This window comes from Ochotona curzoniae, unplaced genomic scaffold (genome assembly GCF_017591425.1).
Source record: "Ochotona curzoniae isolate NIBS_2020 unplaced genomic scaffold, NIBS_Ocur_1.0 scaffold_3208, whole genome shotgun sequence".
NCBI lineage: Eukaryota > Metazoa > Chordata > Mammalia > Lagomorpha > Ochotonidae > Ochotona > Ochotona curzoniae.
The window spans coordinates 28844498-28867274 of record NW_024467106.1 but is presented as its reverse complement, the minus strand read 5'-3'; the positions used below and the strand labels follow the sequence as shown (position 1 = coordinate 28867274).

Genomic DNA, 22777 nt, shown 5'->3' with positions numbered 1-22777 from the left:
CTCTTGCACACTATTATTGGGAATGCAAAAATGGCACAATCCCGTTGGAAAACTATTTGATGGAATCTACTGAAACTAAAACACATAGCCTCTCTATCATCAGTTCTACTCCTGGACATGTGCTAAAAGAAGTAAGTGCTGCTTTCTACAAAGACACATATTTGTTGCACAATTTGCAACAATCAAATATCAGAAATAATTCTGATTGTCCATTAACAATAGAGGAGTAGATTATAGTACGTCTAACATAAGAGGATATTACACAATCACAAACAGGAATGAACTTTTACAGGTGCATGGATGAGTGACAGATGAACATACTGAGTGAGTGAAAGAAGCCAAGCACAAGAATATGCACAGTGAATGCTTCCAGTATGTGTTATTCAAATTTACTCAAAGAATGCAAGGTGCTCAAGGTCAAAATCATAGGTCTTTAGAGGGAGGTGACAGGTGGAAGGGAGGGGGTAAGAAGTGTGAGAATCTGAGTACATAGCTGTAGACAAGTGGGGATGTTCAGCAAGTTGTCCATGAAGATGTATGCACTTGACTGCATACAACCTGTGCCAAATTTTGAAGGAAAGAGTGTGTACCCCCCACTCTATTCCCCACAGCTGAGCTCCAACATGAAGCCAAGCCAGACCCACATTGCCCATCATGCCTTTAGTGAAGTCAGCTGAACTCTCACCATGACTTGGGGTCTCACTCTGCTGTGTTGGTCACAGGGTCCCTGGTGACTTGGGCTGTCTGAGCAGGCTGGCCCCCAGCAAGGCCTCATATGTGTATGGGGTGAATGGTCCAGCACACCCCTGTGCTTGAGACCACCAGTGGGATCTCCACAGAAGCCTCACCTTCGAAACATAGCCATGAGCTTCCAAGCGCTGAGAAGAACTCTCTTAGAAATGTCTACCTTTCCACAAATTTCCTTCATGCACTGCACACTGCGGGTGCACAATGGATAATTACCCAGTGGCTTAACATGGGAGAAAATGAAATCCCAGGAAGTTCCTTCTGTCACTGCACAGTGACCTCAGCATCTTATAGACCCCAAGTACTGGAGACCATGATGCTTGGAAACCACCAGGAGGCAAAGGACCATCCTGGGGAGGTAATGCTGAGTGTGGCCCTAGGGCCCTCAGGGTGTGTCTCTCTGGAGTAGCACTTGACCAGGCTATTCACCCATGCAGGTGCACAGAGCCCTGCACTCACAGGAACTCCCTGCTTGGTTAAGTGTCCTGGGAGGGACACTGGAACAGGCAGCAGGGCCAAGAAGTTCAGCTCACAGGAGGTGGTTCTTGGACTTAATGTGCCCTGCAGCTGGCAGCTCTGGGCATTCTCCCTCCCCACTTGTTCCCAGCTACCAAAGGGCTTCCTGTCTTCCCCACTCACGGCATGGTCGATTGGAATCTCTGCAAGCAAGCTTCCTGCCCTGGCTCAGGTGCCTGATCTTGGCACAGGGGTTGCAATGGCCTTGGCCCTGTCCCCTTATAGTGCCTAATCAGCTTGGACAGAGAATTCTGCAGGCAAGGGAAATGCCTGGCTGACTCTCTGGTTCCCAACCAGCAGAGGGTGGTGTCCATGCTGCATCCTGCAATAGATGAAAGTTGGCAGCCAGTGAGCTTTTTGTGCATGCTTTAAGTCTCACCATGTGCCTACCTGCATGGATCACATTTAATAAGGAACAACAAAACACTAGCAGGAGTAGAGTTGGGGCACAGTGGGCTAAGTCATCACGTGCAATACTTGCATCCTGTATCACAGTGTCTGTTGGAGTTTGAGCTGCTCAGCTTTGAATCCAGCTCCCTGCCAATGCACCTGGTAGGCAGTCGACGATGGCCCCAGTCTGGGGACTTGCCACCAGGATGGAGTTCTAGGTTCCAGGCTTCTCTCCCAACTGATAAATGAACCAATGAAATGGAAGATCTCTCTCCCTTGCTCCCTTCTCCCTTCCTTCCTCTCTTTCCATCTCTCTTGTTCTTGCTTGCTCTCTGCTACTCTGCCTCTCAAATAAATGAAGAAATCTTTTAAAACAAAAACACTGATAGATAGAGATCACAAAACCAAGGAACTGTTTGTGCTGTGGCAGTGTTGGTAACTTTTTTTCAGAGCATCTCGTGGATTTTTTTTTTTTTTTTTTGCACTACAGCACATGCCGTAGTCATCTCCCTCTTGGGGGAACCCTCCCACAAGGTGGAGTGAGATGCCCAGATTCTGAGGGGAAGGAGGTGGCACCATGTTTAGATGTTGGTCGCCTAGAGGGCTGGGTCCCCTCTTCTAGCTCTGTCTCTTTCTCTCTCTTCCTGTGCCATCTCCTCTCCTGGCCTCTGTCAGGAGCCTGTCACAGGGACGTAAGACAGCAGACATCAGTGTTTGTAAGCCCTTAGAGATTGAGGAATGGAAGGTGATTATTGATGTGATTATTGTTCCCATTTACATAATCCCGGCCTTGACCTTGAAAACCAAGCAAGTTAAGTGGCTTGAAATTTATATCACTCATTATCTACTAACTCCATGCCCTGCCCTGCCCACCCCTACCCACTGGTGGGCAGGTTGGCCAGGGATTGGATCCCATCATCCATCCTACTCCCAGGGGTCTGTGTCCTGACACCTGAGATAATGATGCCTCAGAGTCCAGGCAGACTTGGGCACTGAGAGGCAGAGATGGCAGGTGGGATGGCTACCCTGACCTAGCCCAGGCCCCACCACTTTCACTGGGGTGTCCCTTCCTGAGGCTGTGGGGCAGAGAAAGCACAGGTCCTGGAGAGGAGGGCTGGGGAGCCTGGGCAGAGGCTCTAGCACTCACTTGGATCTCAGAGAGCATGGCAATGCGTGCAGAGGGATCAGGAGTTCCAAGCTGATGGGGGTGCACGAGCATGGCCCAGACGACTAAAATGCTCAGATACTTTATGGCATGGACAGAGGGGGAAGGCCTAAGCTGGGGCCAGAAGCCAGTGAGACTGGGAGAGCAGCAGGCTTGTGATGGCCTCCAAGTCTCCAACTACAGAGCGTGCAGGTTTCTCCATGTGTGGCCCCAGGGGGAGCTGCTGGAGGCAGTTTTAAGTTGGAGAACAGCTAAGGATTAATCTTTGTGAAAGTCCTTTGGCACCTGACTGAGTGTACACAGGAAGGTAGGAGGCTGGGGACAGATCATGTGACTCTCTAAGAGCATAGATTGTGGGGCCGATGCTGTGGTGTAGCGCATGAATCCTCTGCCTGCAGTGCTGGCATCCCATATGGGTGTCGGTTCATGTCCTGGCTGCTCCACTTCCCATTAAGCTCCCTGCATAGGACCTGGGAGAGCAGCAGAGGATGGCTCAAGTCCTTGGGACCCTGCAACCATGTGGGACCCAGACCTGGAAGGAACTCTTGGCTCCTGCCTTCAGATTGGCTCAGTTCCAGCTGGTGCAGCCATCTGGGTAGTGAACTAGTAGATAGAAGAATTCTCTGTATGTTTCTCTTTCTCTAATTCTTCCTTTCAAATTAAATTTTAAAAATTATTGATCATAACAGCAAGTACCAGAAGAAGGGAGAGTGGGGACAAAGTTGTCCAAGATGGAGGCTTCCAGATATAGCCAACGTCCTAGCCATCACACTCATGTCAGGCACCTGCAAAAGGCTGATGGAAATGGCATTAAAAGATAAGTATATTTTGATCCAAGACTTTTGATGCCCATGCACTGTTTATTCCTTCTTTCCTTCTTTCTTTTGGATTTGTTTTCTATATTTGAAAGGCAGAACTAGAGACGGAAGGAGAGGTGGAGAATGTTCCATCTGCTGCTTTACTCCTCAAATGGCTACAACGGCCACAGTGGGGCCAGACTAAAGCCAGGAGCCCAAAGCTCCTTCCAGGTCTCCCACACAAATGCAGGGCCCCTTGGACTCTCTTATGTTGCTTTCCTGGGTGCATTAGCAGGAAATGGCATTGGAAGAAGAGCAGCCAGGACTCAAACTGACAGCCATATGGAATGCAGATGAAGGCTTCACTTGCTATGCCACAGTGCCAGCTCCGTGCACTGTCTTCTTGTAATGTATGTCATGGGCTTTTTGAAGACCCCTTCTGCACTGATCCACCAATCACAGAGACAGAACAGAGGACAAGTGGCCGGGGCCTGTGGACCTTGCCACAGAGCCTGAGCTCAGGGCTGGGTCTATGAACTTCAAGTGGCAGTACCTCGAAGGCTTCTGGGCTCAGGATTGGGTCTGGGCTGATTGGGACCAACTAAACATCTTGGCCTCATGGCTGGTGACAGGGACCTGGGGAAGAAGATGAGGACCAACAGGGCAGGGCCTAGGAATGCCAGGTGCAGCAGCATGTGCACAAGGATGCTTAGAGTACACTCTGGGCAGCAGGGGGCCCAGAGTTTGAGCAGAGATTCACTCAGACAGGAAGGGCGGCATGAAGGGAACAGCCTTGGAAGAGCCATGGGAGAACGGGGCTCTTGTGGAAATCCACTGGGACCAGGGCCATCCAGGCCTGAGGGAGCAGGCAAGGCATTGTGGGGACACAAGGTCCCTTGTCTCTCTAAGGATCAGCTTTTCCTCCTGGGGGCCTCTGGTTCTCTGGCCACATCTCTTTAGTCAGCTTCAGCTCCCACATATATGTGGCTTGATCACCCAGTTTCCTCTGCCACTGCCCCATTCTCCCCTCAAGTCCCAGTTCAATGCTGTGGCAGGTGCGGATGTGTCCCCTCCTAAGAGATGCACCTGTGAATGTGACTTTTGGAAATGGGGTCTTCACCAATAAGTGAATTAAGTTGAGGTCACTGGGGAGTGGACCTGGGGTACACCAGTGGTTACAATGCCTGCCTTTTTTTTTTTAAGGATTTATTTTATTTTTATTGGAAAGGCGGATATACAGAGAGGAGAGACAGAGAGGAAGATCTTCCGTCCCATGATTCACTCCCCAAGTGACCGCAACGGCCGATGCTATGCCGATCCGAAGCCAGGAGACCTCTTCCGGGTCTCCCACGTGGGTGCAGGGTCCCAAAGCTTTGGGCCGTCCTTGACTGCTTTCCCAGGCCACAGGCAGGGAGCTGGAAGGGAAGCAGGGCTGCCGGGATTAGAACTGACGCCCATATGGGATCCCGGGCGTGCAAGGCGAGGACTTTAACCACTTGCGCCATCGCCCCAGGCCCCTACAATGCCCGCCTTTTACAGTAGAAGACCTGGGATGGACTCCTGGCCCTGGCTCCAATTCCAGCTTCCTGCTAATGCAGACTCTGCAAAGCAGCAGTGTGACTCTAAGGAACTGGCTTGGTGCTACCCACTTGAGAGAGTTGGATTGTGCTCCTGGCTCTGGCCCAGACCCGCCCACTGTGGGCATTTGGGGGAGTGAACCAGCAGATGGGATTTGTCTCTGTCTCTGCTACCCTAACTATATATGACAGAGAGAAAGAGGCAGAGGCTGGAGGGAGGAAGAAAAAGGAAGGGAGATAAAATCATCAACCTGAATCCAGTGGGACTCTGTCCTTACAAAGGGGAAAATGTGAACCCAGACACATAGCAGAGGGCAGACTATGAGGACAGTGGGGTGGGGCCGGGGGCCCATCCACAAGCCAAGGTATCCCCGAGGTTGCCAAAGCCAGGAGAAAGAGCCTGTAGCAGATTTTTGTCTGGGGTCACCGCTGGGACCAACCTTGCTGACACCTTGATTTTTAAATTTCTGGCTCCAAGAACTAAGAGCCAACACATTTCTGTTGTTGAAACCATTTTGTTTATGGCTGTACCATCAGAGCAGCCCCCAGAATATAAAATAAATGAGAGAATAGAGGGGGCTCATTTGTCCAAGTCCAATTTTTCCAGTCTTGGACCATCTTATAGGTAGGTCACTGAGCCAACAATCACTCTGCAGCCTTTGCCAGGCAGCCACTCTGTCCAATCAGCTGAGAGTAGAGGCATGTCACATGATAGAAAGCAGCTGTCTGAGAGGTACCCTGAGAGGGCAGGGTGGGAGATAGCTCTCCAGGGAGGGGCAGAGAAGACTGGACCTGCTGGTGAGTGCCTGCAGCTGGAGGAAGAGAAACGCTGAGGGGGTAAAGGCAGGTGGCATTGTCCTGGGTGTAGGATTTAATGACAAAAGATCAGAGCATCGAGTCACTGGAGCTAAAATGTCTTCCAAAAGGCAGGAACACATAGGCCAGGAGCTGGTGTTTGGAAGAGGGACTCAACTTGCAAACCAACTTCAGCCCTTCAGGATGTTCCTTCTGGCAGATGTAAGATGGTGTCCCTTGGAGATATATATTTGAATTTGGAAACCTGTCTGTCAATCAACACAGTGCCACTTCAGTGTCTCCTCACTGGGTCCCTCAGACAGCTGCAGGAGGGCGCTTAACAGAAGCCGTGGCACCTGCTTCAGGAACAACATAAAGGAGCAATTTGTCCACAGGAAGCTCCCACCTCTCAGATCCCTCACCACTGAAATTTTCCCAGGGCTTGGACTAAGCACTTAACCCATTCATTTTTACTGTCCTGGCTGCTGACCTTTGCTTCGTAGTATGGCTGCTAGTATTTTTTTTTCCTTATGTCACCAAGGCTGAACTGTGTGGTCAGTATCAAGTGGACACAGGACCTAGAAGACTTGGGTTGGCACTTCACATTTATGTAGCTGCCCACTCTCACTTGGGGAGTCTATAAACTGTTCTATTTCGGGAGGATCATGATTGGCAGACCCAGCATCTTCAGCACCTGCTTCCTGCCTGGCCCCCCTTCTCAGATCCCAGGCCATCCCCTCTCTGCTCAGATGTTTTCATTTTGAAGCTGAGAAAACAGAGGCGCCTAGAAGAGAAGCTGGCCCTGGGTTCCGAGTGTGCTAGCTCAGAAGTCAGTGATTCTCATTCTGTCCTGCTCAGCGGGAAGCTCTGGGCCAGGAACAGGACTGGGCCTTGGGGACACAAGGACAAATAAGACGCCAGCCCCTCCTGATGAGGAGGAAGATGAGCATGCAGATTCCAGTAACAATAGCAGCAGCAGCGCTTCACCCCACATGGACTGGACACCGCCCCAGCCCCTGTCCTCTTGTGCTTCGTACCCTGCCTCCCAACTCCACACTACAGCAACCACTGCAACCCTTTCACCACACAATGAGGCCCAGTCCAGTGAGTTTTTAATATATATATTTTTTTGAACAGCAGAATCTTTTCTTCAAGGGACCCCCAAATAAACACATCCAGTAAAAATCAGGGCAAACCACCTTACTCAGCCTAACCCCTGCACAAACTGAAAAACACTCGTGTGATCCAAGTCTGCTTTCCCAGGCATATTAACAGGGAGCTGGCTTAAAAATGGCTCACTCCTCAAATGGTTGCAACATCTGGCACTAGGCCTGGCAGAAGCTTCTACCAGGTCTCCCAGGTGGCCGTGAGGGCCCAAGGAATTAGGCCATCCTCTGCTGCTTTCCTAGTAGCATTAGCAAGGAGCTGGATCAGAAATGAAGCAATCCATAATGGATGTTGGCATGCCAGGCGGCAGCTTTATCAGCTACACCATAATGCCAGCCTGTGTACTTTGGGTTATGCAGCCCATCAAAGAGCTGTGAGTTCAAAGTCCTGAATATGAGCCAGTCCTGGAAGCCTTCATGTCCTTCATGAGGGTCCCTGTTGGCCTCCGAATGGAGGTGATAGATTCCTCTCCAACTCCCAGCCTCACTTAAGAGAAACCAAATTAGGTTGTTCTCCAAGGGCCCCTCCCAGGAGGCTTTTTTTTTTCTTTTCTATACCCAAGCATTGTCAGCTGGTCCTGCTTCCATGGAAGTAAATAGAAATGAACCAAGGGGGACCCATTTATGGTCTGAACATTGCATTCTTGGGGTCTGGTCAAAGGAAGACGTCAGACCAAGCTGGGCTGGGAAACGATGGTCCTGTGGTTTCTGTATTTGGGCAGCTGATCCTGGTCGCCAAGCCGGCTGCCGCTTACTTGGTTTCTCCTACAGAGAGTTCACACGTGCAGACAGCCATGAGAGACATGCCCTCTCTCTTCTGTAAGTGCAGGTTTTTTTCTTGTGAACTTCGGTTGCAGTTTGTTTTAAATTACTTGTTTTTCATGACAACAAAGCCCAGCTTTTTGACTCGTTGCTTGTTTCTTCCTGATGTTCTGGAAAATCCCCTCAGCTGTGTCACAGAGGGGCCCTGGGTTGTTTGCATGGGGTCTAACACAGCCTGCTGGGAAGAAGGCAGTGCAGTACTGGGGTCAGTCCTCAGCTGCCACGTTCCAGGCCTCAGGAGTAAGGCCAGCAGTTGCTGGCAATCTTAGGCATCCCACGGCTTGTAGAACCTACCGCTCAGGTCTCTGCCTTCATCCTTTCAATTTATCACACTGATTCTGGAACTTGGAAGGAAGCCCTGAGCTGATGCCTCACCTGTCAGCCATCAGCTTCTATTGGAAACTCAGGTGGGCTGGAGGACAGGTAGGGACTGGTCCACATTGACAGAGATAATAACTCCTGCAGGGAGATAACATTTTCTAAGAACAGATGAACATAAAATATCCTCCAGGATCCCAGTGCGATGGCTCAATTGGCTAATCCTTCCTTTGCAAGCACCTGGATACTACATAGGTTCCAGTTTGTATGCTGGATGCTTCATTTCCCATCAAGCTCCCTGCTTGTGGCCTGGGAAAGCAGCAGAAGATGACCCAAAGCCTTGGGACCCTGTACCCACGTAGGAGATCCAGAAGAAGCTCCTGGCTTTGGATCAACTCTGCACCAGCCATTGCAGCCATTTGGGGTGTGAACCAGCAGATAGATTTTTCTCTGTCTCTCCTTCTCTCTGTAAATCTGTCTTTCCAATGGAAATAAACAATCTTTCATATATATATATGTATGTATATATATACACATATATATGTGTGTGTATATAGATAGATTTATCCTCCAGTCAGTTTGATTGGAGCAGCAAAGGTAGATAGGGGCCTGGAATCAGGGCCACTCTGGTGACAAACTTCCTGCTATGTGCTTGGCCCTGGGAGGGGTCCTGGGGAGAAGAGTGTGAAGCAAACCCATATCCTGCCAACAGGCTGAGTGGGATCAGAACAAGTCCCGGACTCAGAACCAGGGCCCTAATGAGCTCTGTGTAGCCACAGGGTGTTAAGATTTCATGGGGAAGGTATGAGCTGGGCTGGTGATAAGATGATTTTAAATAAGCCAGAACACAGACGGCATGAGGCCCCAGTTGTGCATCTCAGGCTAAGTGAGAGACAGTGCAGTATGGTGGGGAGATGACCGGTGTCCCAAGTGAACCCCTTGGCTATCCCTCAGTTTCTTCACTGGGGCATAGCAGGTACGTGGGTCATACCTAGGTGTTAAGTATCATCTACGAGAGGAAACGACCCTTCCGCAGAATGGCCTGGAAAGTGACTGGCATGGGCTCTGGCCTTGGGGCAGACTCCTTTTCCCTTTGAACTAGCTCCCTTACAGATGCAGCAAAGGGTCCAGACTAGACAGTACATCTGTGATACAACAGGTAGCAAACAGGCTCAGAAAGCCAATAGGCCTTGAGTTCAGATCTGCCATTTCTTAGTAGTATGCCATGGGTGAGTCCCTGCACTTCTCTAAGCCCAGTATCCTCACCTGCAAAATGGTGCTCATAGGAAACACTGCTTCACAGGTTCAGTTAGAAAATTCTTGTTAAGTGTCAACATTTGGTCATATGGCATAAGTTAGCTATGCCATGCCATGCATTTTGTGCCAGTTGGATGAAACATTGTAGGTGGAGAGCCTACTATATAGACACTCAACTCGTCAGTGATACTTACCCCCTGCCTTTAAAATGAGCATTAAGCAGAATTTCCAGCGCTCATTTCCATTAGGGCATGGAGCAAAGGGTAGAAGGTCAAACTGCTTGAAACCTCAGATACTTGTAAACCAATTATAATCACCCATTCCCTTGTCGTTGATAACCCTGCCACTTAGAATTCACTCCATCATACACCTTCAGGTATGTGCTTGCTTGGGGAAGATAGACATGGCAGGGGGTTCTCTAATATTTCTCTGTCTCTGGTAGGTCACTGATCCACACAGCCAACAGGACGAAGACAGGTTCTGCCGCGATGTCCTACAGACGAGAACTTGAGAAATACCGTGACCTGGATGAAGATGAGATCCTTGGAGCCCTAACAGAGGAGGAGCTCAGGACCCTGGAAAATGAGCTGGATGAGCTGGACCCTGATGTGAGTGGGCACCAGGGTAGAGGCGGAGGGGTGGGGTACCAACACAGGTGCTGGGACAGCAGCCATTGCTTCCCCAAGGAATGGACAGGTGTGCACTTTTTGAAGCTTCCACTTTTTATTCCCTTTTCTAACAATGACATTGGAATAGTGTTGCCTTTCCAGGGTTCATTTGTTTTAGTGTCTTCTATTAAAGTTCTCCAGAAAAAAAAAACAACAACTAGGAAAGACAGAGATTTAAGCAAATGGATTCACATGATAATAGGACCTGGTAAGTCCCAAGACATGCAGTCAGCAAGCTGGAGACTTGAGAAAGCCAAGAGTGTAGTTCTCATCCCGTCTGAAGATACAAGCTGAGGACCTAGGAGGAGCTGGGGTCTGAGTCAAGTCCAAAGGCAGGGAAGAAATTAGTGTCCTAGCACAGAGCAGTCAGATGGGGAACATTGGTTCCAGCTGGTGGAAGGGACACTATATTGTTCTGCTCAAGGCTTTCAGCAGATTGGATGGGGTCCATTGTCACCTGCTGTACTCAGAGTGCTGAGGCCAATGTCAATTTCCCCCAGCAACACCCCTAAAGACACACTCAGTAAGTTCTGAGTGAATGCCTGAGAACCCATGGTCCAGACAGGTAGACACATAATTAGCCAACTCAAGTCTACTCCTGGGCAATATAGCACCCATTGATATCTCTGTAAACCACAGTCAATTCCAAGATGCCAATGAGGCCATAATTCTTCCTTCCACAATACAACTGTGCTGTGCAAACAGCAAAGCACTGGAGATAAAATCATTGAGCAGTGTTTCCTCTTCTCCTTGATAGCATACAACTTCAGTGTTGTGGTGCAAACAGCAGAACTTACACACTAGAATATAAAACCAATTGCTGTAAAGGGAATAAAAGAGAAAAGCCAAGACATTTGTTACACACACAAGCGCACCAGACAAAGTCACAATGGCAGTCCTCACTTCTGTGGTTTGTCGCGTCGTGGTTGCTACCCTGTGACTTCTTCTGCTACCGGTTCTGTGTTCCCTTGGCATGAGCAAGCACCCCAGCGGGTTGTGGTCCTTCGCTTGGTGAGAAGGCATTCACTCTGGGAGGATACAGGCCTACCTGGGCTGGGTTGTTGGGATTTTTCTTTGGTCTTCATCACCAAGACACCCCATGGTCTCCCATATTCCAGTGGTCATCCAACTTCTTCATGATGGTCAGCCTTGGTCACTCCTGCCAGCCTAGTCCTTTCCCTCTTTGCCCATTCATTTGGTAGCCATGGTGGCCTGGAAGCAACTTTAACCTCCAGTTCAGTGAAATCATAGTTGAGTTTCCTGGGGGGGGAAGCGTGTTCCCGTCTGGATTTACTCTCTCTGGGCCAAGACTGGGAAGCCCAGGTTTGCTAGTGGGTGTCTGAGTGGCGCAAGAAACATTGTCATGTGCTATCCCCCAATTCAGGGTCTCCCAGGCTTCTGGAGAAGTCAGTCTTGTGCCAAGGAATGAAGAGCCAGAAGACTCCCACCTCACTTGGATGCTTTAGCATCACCTGTCGCAGCTGACAGATTGGAGAAGTCTCCTTAATCCCTGTAGCCATGAGCAGGGTCCAGGGAGGGATTCCTGGGCGACCTATCAGATAGGTGTCTTCATCTCATGTCTATACCCCAAGTACCAAGGTCAGTGCCCAGCAAGAATAGGCAGATCATGAATGTTGCTGAATTGTGTTTTCCTTTTGACATATCAGAAATTGAAAATGAAATGCCTCACACCTTTAAGAAAAATAACTAATTGCTGCTGCAGTCTGGTGTAATAGCAATCCATTAGGAAAGGAACATCTCATTAACATTTGCACAGCTCCTACTAGGGGCAGGCAGTGTGGCTCAGTGTGTAGAGCCTCTGCTTAGGACACCCACACCTGCCTCCTGTGTCAGAGGGCTCATTTGAGTCACAGATGCTCTACTTCCAGTCCAGCTTCCTGGGAAGGCAGGAGATGATGGCCCAAGACCTTGGACCCTTGTCATCCATGTGGGAGATCTGCATGGGGCTCCTAACTTCAGCATGGCTCAGGCCTGGAGGAATAAACTGGCAGATGGATGCCTTCATATTTGCTCACTCTTCCCTCCTCCTCTCTCTCCCTGTCCTCCTTTTTGAAAATAAATAAATCAAACACACTTTTCAATAAACATTTCTGCTAATATTCAGGATCCACAGGACTACATGTCCACCTGTCTCTAGGCTTGTGTGTCCCAGTCCTGAGTCCATGGAGCTGACCAGTCCCTTTCAGGGCTAAGCATCTGTGGGACTTTAACACAGTTATTCCTCCAGATATGATGAGGCAAATCCTTTCTAGATGGTCCAGAATCCCATCTAGGGGCCCCAGCTTCAGGCTTCAGCTGTGTGTTCTTGCCATGCTGTTCATGACTTTGCCTTAGGCCTGGTCCCCTGGTGGAGTCGTTTGAGGAGTTAGAAGACAGCGCTGGTGGAGAGAACCTTGGGCCCCTGTCTGCTCTCCCCACCTCACCTCCCTGTCAGTTTGGTTGCAAGGAAAACAAGACGTGGAGCCAATAGCCACTGCACTTCCACCTTGGCTGCTGTGATGTGGCGGTCCTCTGATTCTATCCCAGATGGCTTCTGCACAGGGTGACAGCAGCAAATAGCTCCAAATCGTGAGAACCAAGGCAGCTGCAGCTGCTTCTGCCAGACTCAGCTCCATCCACCTGCCAAGCCCCAGGCCCCATGCCGGGTGCCAGCAGGGATCCCTGCCCTTCTGGGGCCCAGGCTGGAGGGGAAGCTGGAGGAGCAGCCTGCATCCTAAGTGGGAGCAGTAGGGGAACTCAAAGAGGATTAAATCCCGCTAGTGGGAAGCTTCACCAAGCAGGTGATATTGGAATCAGGCCCTGGATTTTCCTAAGTCAAGAATAAAAACAATGAGTTCCAGGCCAAGTTGAAGGCTTGGAGCCAAGGCCACGAGTGAAGGCTCTTGTCCAGGTGGCTGGGGAGGGGCGGTCTCTGTGTAGTCTCCATAGCAGGGAGGTTGGGGGGGGGGTGGGTTGGATGCCCTGGAAGTGGGAAGGGCTAAGTCCTGGGGAAGGGAAGAGTGACAGGCATGCTAAAAAGGGAGGCCTTCTCGCCATGGGCCTGGGGAGGCCTGCGGGATAGCTCAGAAAGCCTGGTTTTGGGTTGGCAGGGAGGCTGAAGCTGCTGAGTGAGAAAGAGGATCATGTGGGAGCTGTAGGTCAGCCGTGGGCGAATGCTTTCCCTGCAGATGAGGAGGGAGCCCCGGCCTCCTGCACCGTGTATCCGCTTTGGTTCTAGGATCCTTTCTGTTCCCAGAAGGGGAGGGAGGGCACATGTTGGGGCCAGGAGGCCGGCCGTCTCTGGCCTTCTGCCTCTTTGGAGCTGTCCTGATGGGAAGAAGTTGGCTGAGGCCGTGGCTGGAAATAGGACGGGTGATGAGAAGGGTCAGAGCCCAAACGGAGACCTGGGGGTGAGGACCGGGATGGAGGAAGGAAGTTAGAACCCAGAGGGCAGCCCCTAGGGAGGGTGCTGAGCCCCCCACCTCAGATCTCAGGGGATCTGTCAATCCAGGACCTCCGGACAGCCTGCCTGGCCGACTCTTGCTCCCAAGGGACCCCGGGTGGATTGTGCCCACTGGAGGGTTAAGCCCAGAGTGACTCCTGCTGCTTCCCAGTGTGGCCAAGGCTGGGAGGCCAGGGTGACAATGAACAGGCCCCTAAGGGTGGGTTCCTTCCCCTCTGGCAGCTGAGCGGAATGTGGGAGTAGAGGTCAATCACTTAACCCCCAGACTTCCTTACCTCTGTGGTTTCAGATGCAATGATGCTTTCAAAGGCCCCTTTCTCTCTCAGTCCTGAGAAACCAGAAAAAGAAACCAGAGAGAGGTTTGGGGACAACAGAGGCCTGTGTGCTGTGACCCAGCTGCACAATTGGCGCCTTCACTGAGGGCTGCTCTGTTACCTGGTTTGCAAGACTATATGGGAATTTGGAAGGAGGCCTGGATGCAGCACAAACCTCTCAGCTCCTATTTCCTCATCTCCCCTTCCCACCATTGCCATGGCTTGGCCCAGTTCTAAAATCACAGTCCAGAGAGAGGCCAGAGGTATGTGGATCACAAGTCTGGCTCAGAGTCAGTCAGCAGGTACACAGCCCCCACTCCCCGCCGCTCCCAGCTTCAGAGCCTAGAGGACCGGGAACCTGCACTGAATCAGCAGTAGCCAGGCCAGAATCCAGTCCCACTAGTGGCCAGGCTACTGCTCTCCCATTTTGATTTGTGCTTTTGTGTGGCAGGTGCCTTTACAGTGGTTTCCACGAACAGGCACCTGTTGGCAACGCTTTGAAAGCATCCACTTGCTTCACTGTCTTTGTAAGCCCCTAGGGCGAGCATGGTTGTTCCCTTTTCGCACCTGGAAGTAGCTTATCCCAGGTCCGGAGTTCTCATCTTGGCACTACAGTCCTCCGGCTTCTGGAGGGTCCTCAGGAAGGTGGTTTAGACCCCCGATGTGTTCTGGTTTCTGTGTACAAAATCATCCCCCTTCCTTCTAGAGGTCCCTGTTTCCCTTCCTGTGTCTAATCCCGACATACACCAGTGATTTTCTCATTTTCCCTATCAGGAGTACATGTGCATCATCATCTGGGATGGACTGCATGGGCTCCACCAGCCGCCCCTGGCTGTCCTCTTGTCCCCTACCTGAGCTCAGCAAACCCTTGGGGGGCGGGGGAGGGTGCCGTCTTGGGTTATGCAATCCTTAAGCCCAGGATCATGTGACAGAGGCAAGTGAGTACGAGAAGTTGGAAAGCAGCTCTGCTGGTGACAGGAGTCCAAACTAGTGCACATGGGAAAAAAAAAAGTCCCCGAAACTTTGTATCTCTCATGCTGGAAAAACTAGAGCTTATCATGCGACTGTTGCCCTGGAACTCCCTTGGGAAAGGAATGCTTCTTGTGCTAAAAGTATCTGCTGGGGACTGGTTCCCCGGAGGACCTGCCCTTTCTTGTCTCTCTGGAGTTAAGTGGATGCTTCTCTGAAGCAGGGCCAGTGGCCAGGCTCAGATTGCAGGGCAGAAAGTGGGCGGGGCTCATGGGGCCAGAGCCGGGAATCCAGCAGGGAGCTGTGGTCTGGGACTTGGAGGGGCTTGCTGGCTTTTTCACACTGGCAAAGCCCTAAGTGGCTGATGTCATTTAGTCCTCTGTCAGAATTCCATGATTAGTCCCATTTAAAAAAAAGATTTAAAAAATTTTTATTTGAAAAGCATATTTACAGGAAGAGAAGGAGCAACACAGAGAATCTTCTATCTGCTGGTTCACTCCACAGATGGTTGTAAGGGCCACAAGCTTCTTCCAGGTGCCCCATGTGGATGCAGGGTCCCAAGGACTTGAACCATTCTCTGCTGTCTTCCAAACATTAGCAAGGAACTGGATTGGAAGTGGAGCATCCAGGACTCCAACCAGTACCCATATGAGATGCTAGTGCTGCAGGCAGGTGCTTAACTATCATTACACTGGTCCCAATGACCTCATTGTAAAGATTGGGAAACTGAGGCTCAGAGAGAGGAAGCAACTTGCCCAGAACACAGCCTAGGATTCTAACCGAGAGACTTCTGGCCAGGTCATCTGTGTGGACACCTGCCACCCCTTGGACACACATGTGGAACCAACAAGGAAAGGAACACAGGGGACAAATTGGGGAAACACTAGCCGAATGGTTTTTCCAATTTAATTTCCTTGGAATTGTCACATTATTTTCACCATACATACTAATATTAAGATGAGAAATAATTAAAAACTTACCAACACCAATAATTTAAGTATAAATGTCTCCTGTTACCAAAGTTTTGTTGGGAAAAAAAAGGTAGAATATTTAAAAAATTATCTTAGAAAATTGATCAAAATGATCAAGAGAAGATGGCAGAGATAATCCCAGTTTCATAGTAAATTGGAATCTAAGAATGGATTTAAAACCTTTTTTCATATTTATTTTCATTTTACTTGAAAGTCAGAGACAAAGAGATCTTCCATCCACTGGTTCACTCCCCCAAATGCCCGTAACAACTGAGGGCTGGGCAGAGCTGAAGCCAGGGTTCCAGAACGCAGTCCCAGCCTCCCACATGATGGCAGGGACCCGAGTACTTGAGCTGTCACCTGCTGCCTCCCAGGTGCACCTTCGCTGGAAGCTAGCTAGACACATAGGAGAGAACACTTGAACAGGTACTATAAATGGGATATGGGGGTCCCCAGTGGTATCCTAACCTCTGTACCACCCCCTAGAGTGTGTTCTAAAGCCAGTCATTGGGAATCTGGCAAAAAGTATATTGCAGACCCAACCATGACACCCACTGGTCCTTGCAAAGCCTGAAATGATAATAATGTAGTCTCTAGTGAAAGAGCGATGGATTTTCCTTCAACTGGTCTATTCCTCAAATGGATATGACAGCTTAGGGTTGAGCCAAGCCAAAGCCAGGAGCTAAGAATCCCTTCTGGATCTCTCACAGAGGTAGCAAAGGCCCCAGTACCTGGCCCATTACTACTGCTTTCCCAGGTGCATTGACAGGGAACTGACTCAGAAGCAGAGCAGCCAGGGACTTGAACTAGCGCTCAAGGCCATGATTGCCCAAGCCCTGCCTTCTTTAGCCCACCGTGAGAACAAAGGGCCATGAACTGCAGGAGGAAATGAGAAGTTAGAACTGGAGACTCTCGAAGCCGTCTACCCCCACTGCTCCACCCCTGGCGTAAACAAAGAGTTCTTCAGAAAGTCCAAGAACAAAATAGAAAACGTAAGTTTATCTGGTGGAAGTAAATTTTGAAATCTACACATAGTGTTTTCCATGAAACACAGTTTTCCGAGAAATTTTTTTTTATGATTTATTTTCTTTTGCTGGAAAGTCAGATATATAGAGAGGAGGAGAGACAGAGAGGAAGATCTACCATCCAATGATTTACTCCCCATGTGGCCACAACAGCTGGAGCTGAGCCAATCCAAAGCCAGGAGCCAGGAGCTTCTTCAGGGTCTCCCATGTGGGTGCAGGATTCCAAGGCTTTGGGCCGTCCTCAACTGCTTTCCCAGGCCACAAGCAGGGGGCTGGATGGGAAGTGGAGCTGCTGGGATTAGAACCGGCATCCATATGGGATCCTAGAGTATGTAAAGTGAGGATTTTAGCTGCTAGGCTACAGCACTGGGCCCAGTTTTCTGAAAATATTTGAAGATCCTTCATATGCCTGGTTTAAGAAAAATAGTTGCACCACATAAACTGATTGTTTTATTCCATTTTCCACAAACTTTCTTAAGTGTCCATTTACAGGGGTGATACAGGAAGAGACCCCCAATTTTTGGAGCTCTCCTAGGCATGTGTCATGGCATTGGTGCTTTCTGTATCTCGTGCCCTCCTCCTGCCAGTCCTGGGCATTTTTGACTTGTCAGTCACAGAAACAGCACCAGCAGAACCATGCAGCCCAGACAGGGAACAGGAGCAGTTCAGGGTCACACAGCAAGTGCCGCCTTCAGGACAGGAAGCACATCAGACTCCACACAAAGGTGAAGCCACCCCACGCCCACCCCAGACCACGTCCTGTAAGGCAGAGGGCACTCATGGCCATGCGGCAGCAGCCAGGTTTGGACCATGGGCTGCAGCTCTCCCTTGTAACACAAACCGGCAGATCCGCAGGCCCGGGACCCAAGTAAACAATTGGAATGGAAAGAAATAAATCTCTCCTCTAAAAATAGGCACAGATCCTTAGAAAAACTGCTGGCCGGCCATGCACACAGCCTGGTGTCCCCACCCCACCCTGCTCTTCTGACCCATGACCCCCTTCTCCTAGTACGCACCCTCCCACCTCTCAGCCCCCCCTACCCCTGCCTGGGGACCTCTCGCATCTGGAGCTCTTAGCTCCTTCAGTCTGAATTCTCCCAATTGCCACTCCTCCCCCAGGAAGCCCCCCTGACCTTCTAGCTCCAGGCCCCCCACCTGCCACCTGCTTCACTGTACCATTTCCACCTGGGTGATAGCGTTTTTACCAGGAAACATTTTAAACACTTAAGAACCTATGAAAGATGTTCACCTATGCTCCCAACATCCCCCTGAAACCAATGTTAAACCTCTCCCTTATTTGGTTCACTTCATCCTTGAACAGAAAAGGCACAGCTGAAGTTTAAGCCCTGCCTATCCCCCAACCCCCATACTCTTCTCTTTCTCTCCCACACTGCTGAGGGCTTCCTTCTGCAAGACTGGGAGCCGGGCATGTACAACTTCGGGTGGGCGGTGTCAGCGCAGCAAGGTGGGCGGATCCAGTTTCTTGAGACAGGTTTATCTTTTGCATTTCCATTCTTGAAAGAAATGCCTGTGTCTGAAAGTTTGCACCTGTCACTTCCACTTCTGGAAGGGAAAGCACCAGCCCAGCCAGTGACGCACAGTAATGGACTTGTCTCAGTGTCAGAGGTAATAGGGAACGGTAAGGACTGTGGCAAACTCCTCAGTTCCAGTAACTGTGGACATGCCAACCCATTCTTGCCAAATCATCTAGTTTTTCAAGAGGTGCTAGAAATCTGGACTTTTATGTGTAAGCTCTTTATTTTCAAACGTTGGCAGCTTGTCCAAACAAACCAAACCATGTTTCTGCATTTAACTGGACTGTTGGCCTTTTGATTAATGATTCTGGTTTTATTTCATGTGATAGATTTTTTGTGTTTGTGCTTAAGAATATACATGCACACACATAAACTGATACTTCTATATAGGGACGATTGGATACATGAAGAATATGAGCCCCAGGCCGAGTATAAAACAGTGTGCTTCATGAACATTTATTGAACCCAAGTGTATAGTTTTACCTCCTACTCTCTTCCCCACGCAACTAGAATCGAAGTTTTCCAAGACTTGGAGCCACATTGTACCATCATAGATACTGTGCAGCCAGATACCGTTGTGCAAGTTGTACACTGTGTAATTCCAGGAGACACTGTTTACATAGACTTGAGAGTGAGTAATGCCCTTGGATTTGTGCAGTGCATAGCTTGCACCATCCCGTGGAGGAAATGAACCATTGCACCCTGTGGTGGTAAACACGAAGCTTTGGCCCTGTTTTTTTGTGGGGTGGGGGTGGGGGCGTGTAATTTGAAGCCAGAGGACACCTATGGGTGGCCTCTCAGATGTAGGATGGGACTCTACATGGTCAGGCACAATGCAGCTTGGTTGCAAGTGGCAGAGGCTCAAAACACTAGGATCTGTGCTATGGCTCCTTCATGTCCCAAGTCCAGAGGCAGGCAGGCAATCTGAGACCAGAGCCTTCTTCCCCAGAGACAAGGCCTTGTCTTTGGCCAGTGGCGGGAAGCAGAATTCTGCATTCCAGGCATAGGCATAAAGCAGAGAGGGTAAGGAAAAGAAATGGGGGCCGGGGGTGGGGAAGCCTCAGTGTCAATGTCGTATTAAGGAAAGCTACCAAAATTTGCTGCTGGATATTTTTCCCATCAACCATAGGGCCCACCATAGCTGCAAGGGAACCGGGGAACTGGAGTCCATGATCTGCGAGGTCAGAACTTGACTGAAAACAGGGAGTGCTTTTTGTCTTAAGGAAGGGGAGACTTAAGATCAGGGACAATTTGGAGTCTGTCCCAGTAGTTTGCTCTTTGGGGAGGCTAATCTGCTCTGCCCAAAGTCCCAGATGGAGGAGAAAGTTTTAGTAGGAATTTAATCAGAGTGAAGTTCCTCAAATAAAACACCATAGTGATGTCACTCTGACATGGCATCTCCCAAAAACCTCCATTGGTGGGTCCTGGTCCCACCTTGGGCATCCCTGACTCTAGCACTTTGCGTTCCATGTTTCCCACTCCTGGACCTGCTCAGAGGCAAAAGTTGGGTGATCCAGGAAGTTGGCTGAACAAAGGGTGTGGCATGGGCTCTCCAAGTATCCAGGACATAGCATCCCTGGCCCAGCTAGAGTGTCCATATTCTATGATTGTGGGTAACTAAGATCACATTTTGCTAGCAACCAGTGCTCAGTGCTGGCATTCAGGGAGAACTCTGACATATCCCAACTGGCCTTGCAGGCACCTCATCTCCATGGAGAGAAAGATGCAGCTCACAAAAGCTCGAAGACAGAGGAGGACATAGGAGCAGTGAGTGGGAAATGAACCGGTAGATTTATGGTGCTGGGGAACTGAGCAAGGTACCCAAGGGATGGGCTTTGAATGGTGAATGCAGGAGAGATTGGTACAGATGAGCCGAGGCCTGGCATTGTGATTGTACAGCGCTGGCCATAGGAGGTGGGGCAGCTTGAGTGGCTGTAATGTGGACCTCTCAAAGAAGCAGGGAGAGCCAGGAGGCTGGAGGAGGAGGTTGGGATCCAGCTCTGGTGGGGTCTCTGGCTGCCTGATGAACTTGGCCATGATGCTGCAGGAGAGGGAAGTCACAGAACCTCAGACAGAGGTATACATTAGTGAAAGTGTCTGCCTGCTGAGGGAGGTCAGGGATGGGCCAGAGAAGCAGAGGCTAGAAGACCAGCTGGAGGTGCTGCTCTGGTCACTTGGGGGGCCCATGAACTTGAATGAGGACAACTTTGGACCCACAGTCTCAGCCTGACCTGAGTGCCTTCCCCAACCTGGCCGTGCTCCCTCCTCTCTGTGGAGCTTTCTTGCTCCCTAAGATACCTCGTTCTTCTCTCATCACCTGGCTGTCCTCTCCATGGTCCCTGGGGCCTCAGGAAGCACAGATCTGAGGCTGGTGATGGCACAAGGATGAGGGCTTTGCTCTATCCAGGAGCCCCCCTGGAATGCATCACACATTGACTTTCACCAGATGCCCAGTGTCCAGTACAACAGGTCAGTAGAACATTCTCTCTAGGCATGAGGCAGAAAAGGAGGATTAAGAGAGAGAATTAGGAAGGGAAGACACAGCCTTCCTTAGCCATAGCACCGAAGAGAGGCAAAGTGTGCTGCCCCTCCACAGATAATTACCAGGCTGGGGCCATAAGTGGGGACATGGGACATGAACATTTGTACCTGATAGAGTTGACTTGAGGTGGGGATGGCAGTGACTGGGATTTGCCAACCCTGTGGTAAGGTCAGGACAGCTGAGTCCAAGACCTGGATTTTTCTGGAATGAACCAAAGAGAGGAAGAGTCTCAGATTGCATTGCTGGGTAGAGGGTATGTGTGGAGGAGTGGATCCTGCTGGTCCCTTTTGTACCTGATGCCAAGATTCTGTGACCAGTGCCTAAGTGACCTTCCCTGCCCTCCCTTGTCCTGCCATACCCTCAGACTGACAGGTCAAGTTATACGACAAGAAGGTCCCTGAGGATGACTGGGAGCTGTCGGCCAGCATGGCAGAGGCAGAGCCCCCCACCATCCCCCCAGCCCCAGGGACCCAGAGACATTCATTTTACACAAAGAGAAGCAGACTTGGCAGGTGATTTGAGAACACAGCTGTACTTCAAGCGATTCATGGGAAAATGGAATTAGAAGGTATGTTTATCTTGGTGCCAAAAAGAAGAAAAAAAAACCATGCCTAGGCTATCCATGATCAACATTATCTGAAAAAAAAAAATTTGAAGACCCCTCCTACAAATCCTTGAGGCTTGTTTCAAAATATTATTGCTTTAGTGCTACTATTGTGGTACAATGGATTAAGTATCCTGTATTAGAGCTCTGGTTCACGTCCCAGCTGTTCTGGTTCCTGTCTAGCTCCCTGTTAATGCACTCGGGAAGGCAGCAGAAGGCGGCTCAGGTGCTTAGTCTCCATGTGGGAGACCCAGATGGAGTTCTTAGCTTCTGGCTTCAACCTGTCCCAGATCTGGTCATTATGGCCATTTGGGCAGTGAACCAGCAGAAGACTGACTCTCTCTCCCTCTCTCTCTGTCTCACCAATATCTAACCAAATACCTAGCCAGCCTAGAGGGTATTTGGCCTAGCCTGGTGGAAGGGAGAGGGGAGGGAAGGAAGGAGAAACTCCTATGGCATTTTAGATTGAAGAGCTTACAACAAGAGGGCAGAGGAGCCAAAGGGAACCTCAGAAGTTAAGCTGCCTCGATTTTACTCTCACTCCAGGACAGTACCTCCGTGGCTCAGAGCCCCCTTGCTCCATGTATAAACCAAGAATTTGATAAGGACAGGGGCCATGACTGTCTACCTCTTCGAGTACAGACATGGCTCTCCTATGTGGTCCCAGCTGGTTCCCAGAATCTATTCCTACAGCAAGGCAGTTGGATGGGATGCAAGTTCTGTGGGATAAAAGAGTCTTGGGCTCAGTCCAGTGTGTGACCTCAGATAGGCCACTCTCCAGCCCCAAATCATCCCCAGGCTCCAGCAAGGAGGTGGCACTACCAGCTCTGCCCTCCACTACAGGCCAGTGTGTGCTCCCATCACAGAACTAGGACTTCCAGAGCTTGTGCCAATTGGGCATTGTGTTTTTTATTTGCTTGACTTGAATATGGCTGATTATTTAAGAAAAGTAAGAAAACTGTTTGTTGTGTGAATTGTATGATTTAGCTAGTGCCATTGTACAGGAGGACAGGCTTCCTGGCCTTGTGGCCAATGATCTGTGTGTCCTTGGGCAACTGATGACAGTTTTCTATGTCTCCATTTCCCCAGCTGAAAATGAGAAACTTGGCCTAGAGGATCTCCTTGAGCTTTGCAGC

At 50.0% G+C, this 22777-nt stretch overlaps 1 protein-coding gene across 3 annotated transcripts in view; it reads left to right on the top strand.

Annotated features, from left to right (window-relative positions):
- Positions 1-22777, top strand: part of TMOD1 (tropomodulin 1) — a 71569-nt gene that overhangs the window by 9675 nt on the left and 39117 nt on the right. For 2 of the 3 annotated variants that reach the window (XM_041004583.1, XM_041004584.1), the window contains one exon: positions 9993-10158. In XM_041004583.1, coding sequence (XP_040860517.1) covers positions 10039-10158 — 120 coding nt within the window. In that variant the 5' untranslated portion in view covers positions 9993-10038. Of the gene's footprint in view, positions 1-9992; positions 10159-22777 lie in introns of those variants that run through there. The other variant, XM_041004585.1, reaches the window with a different exon arrangement.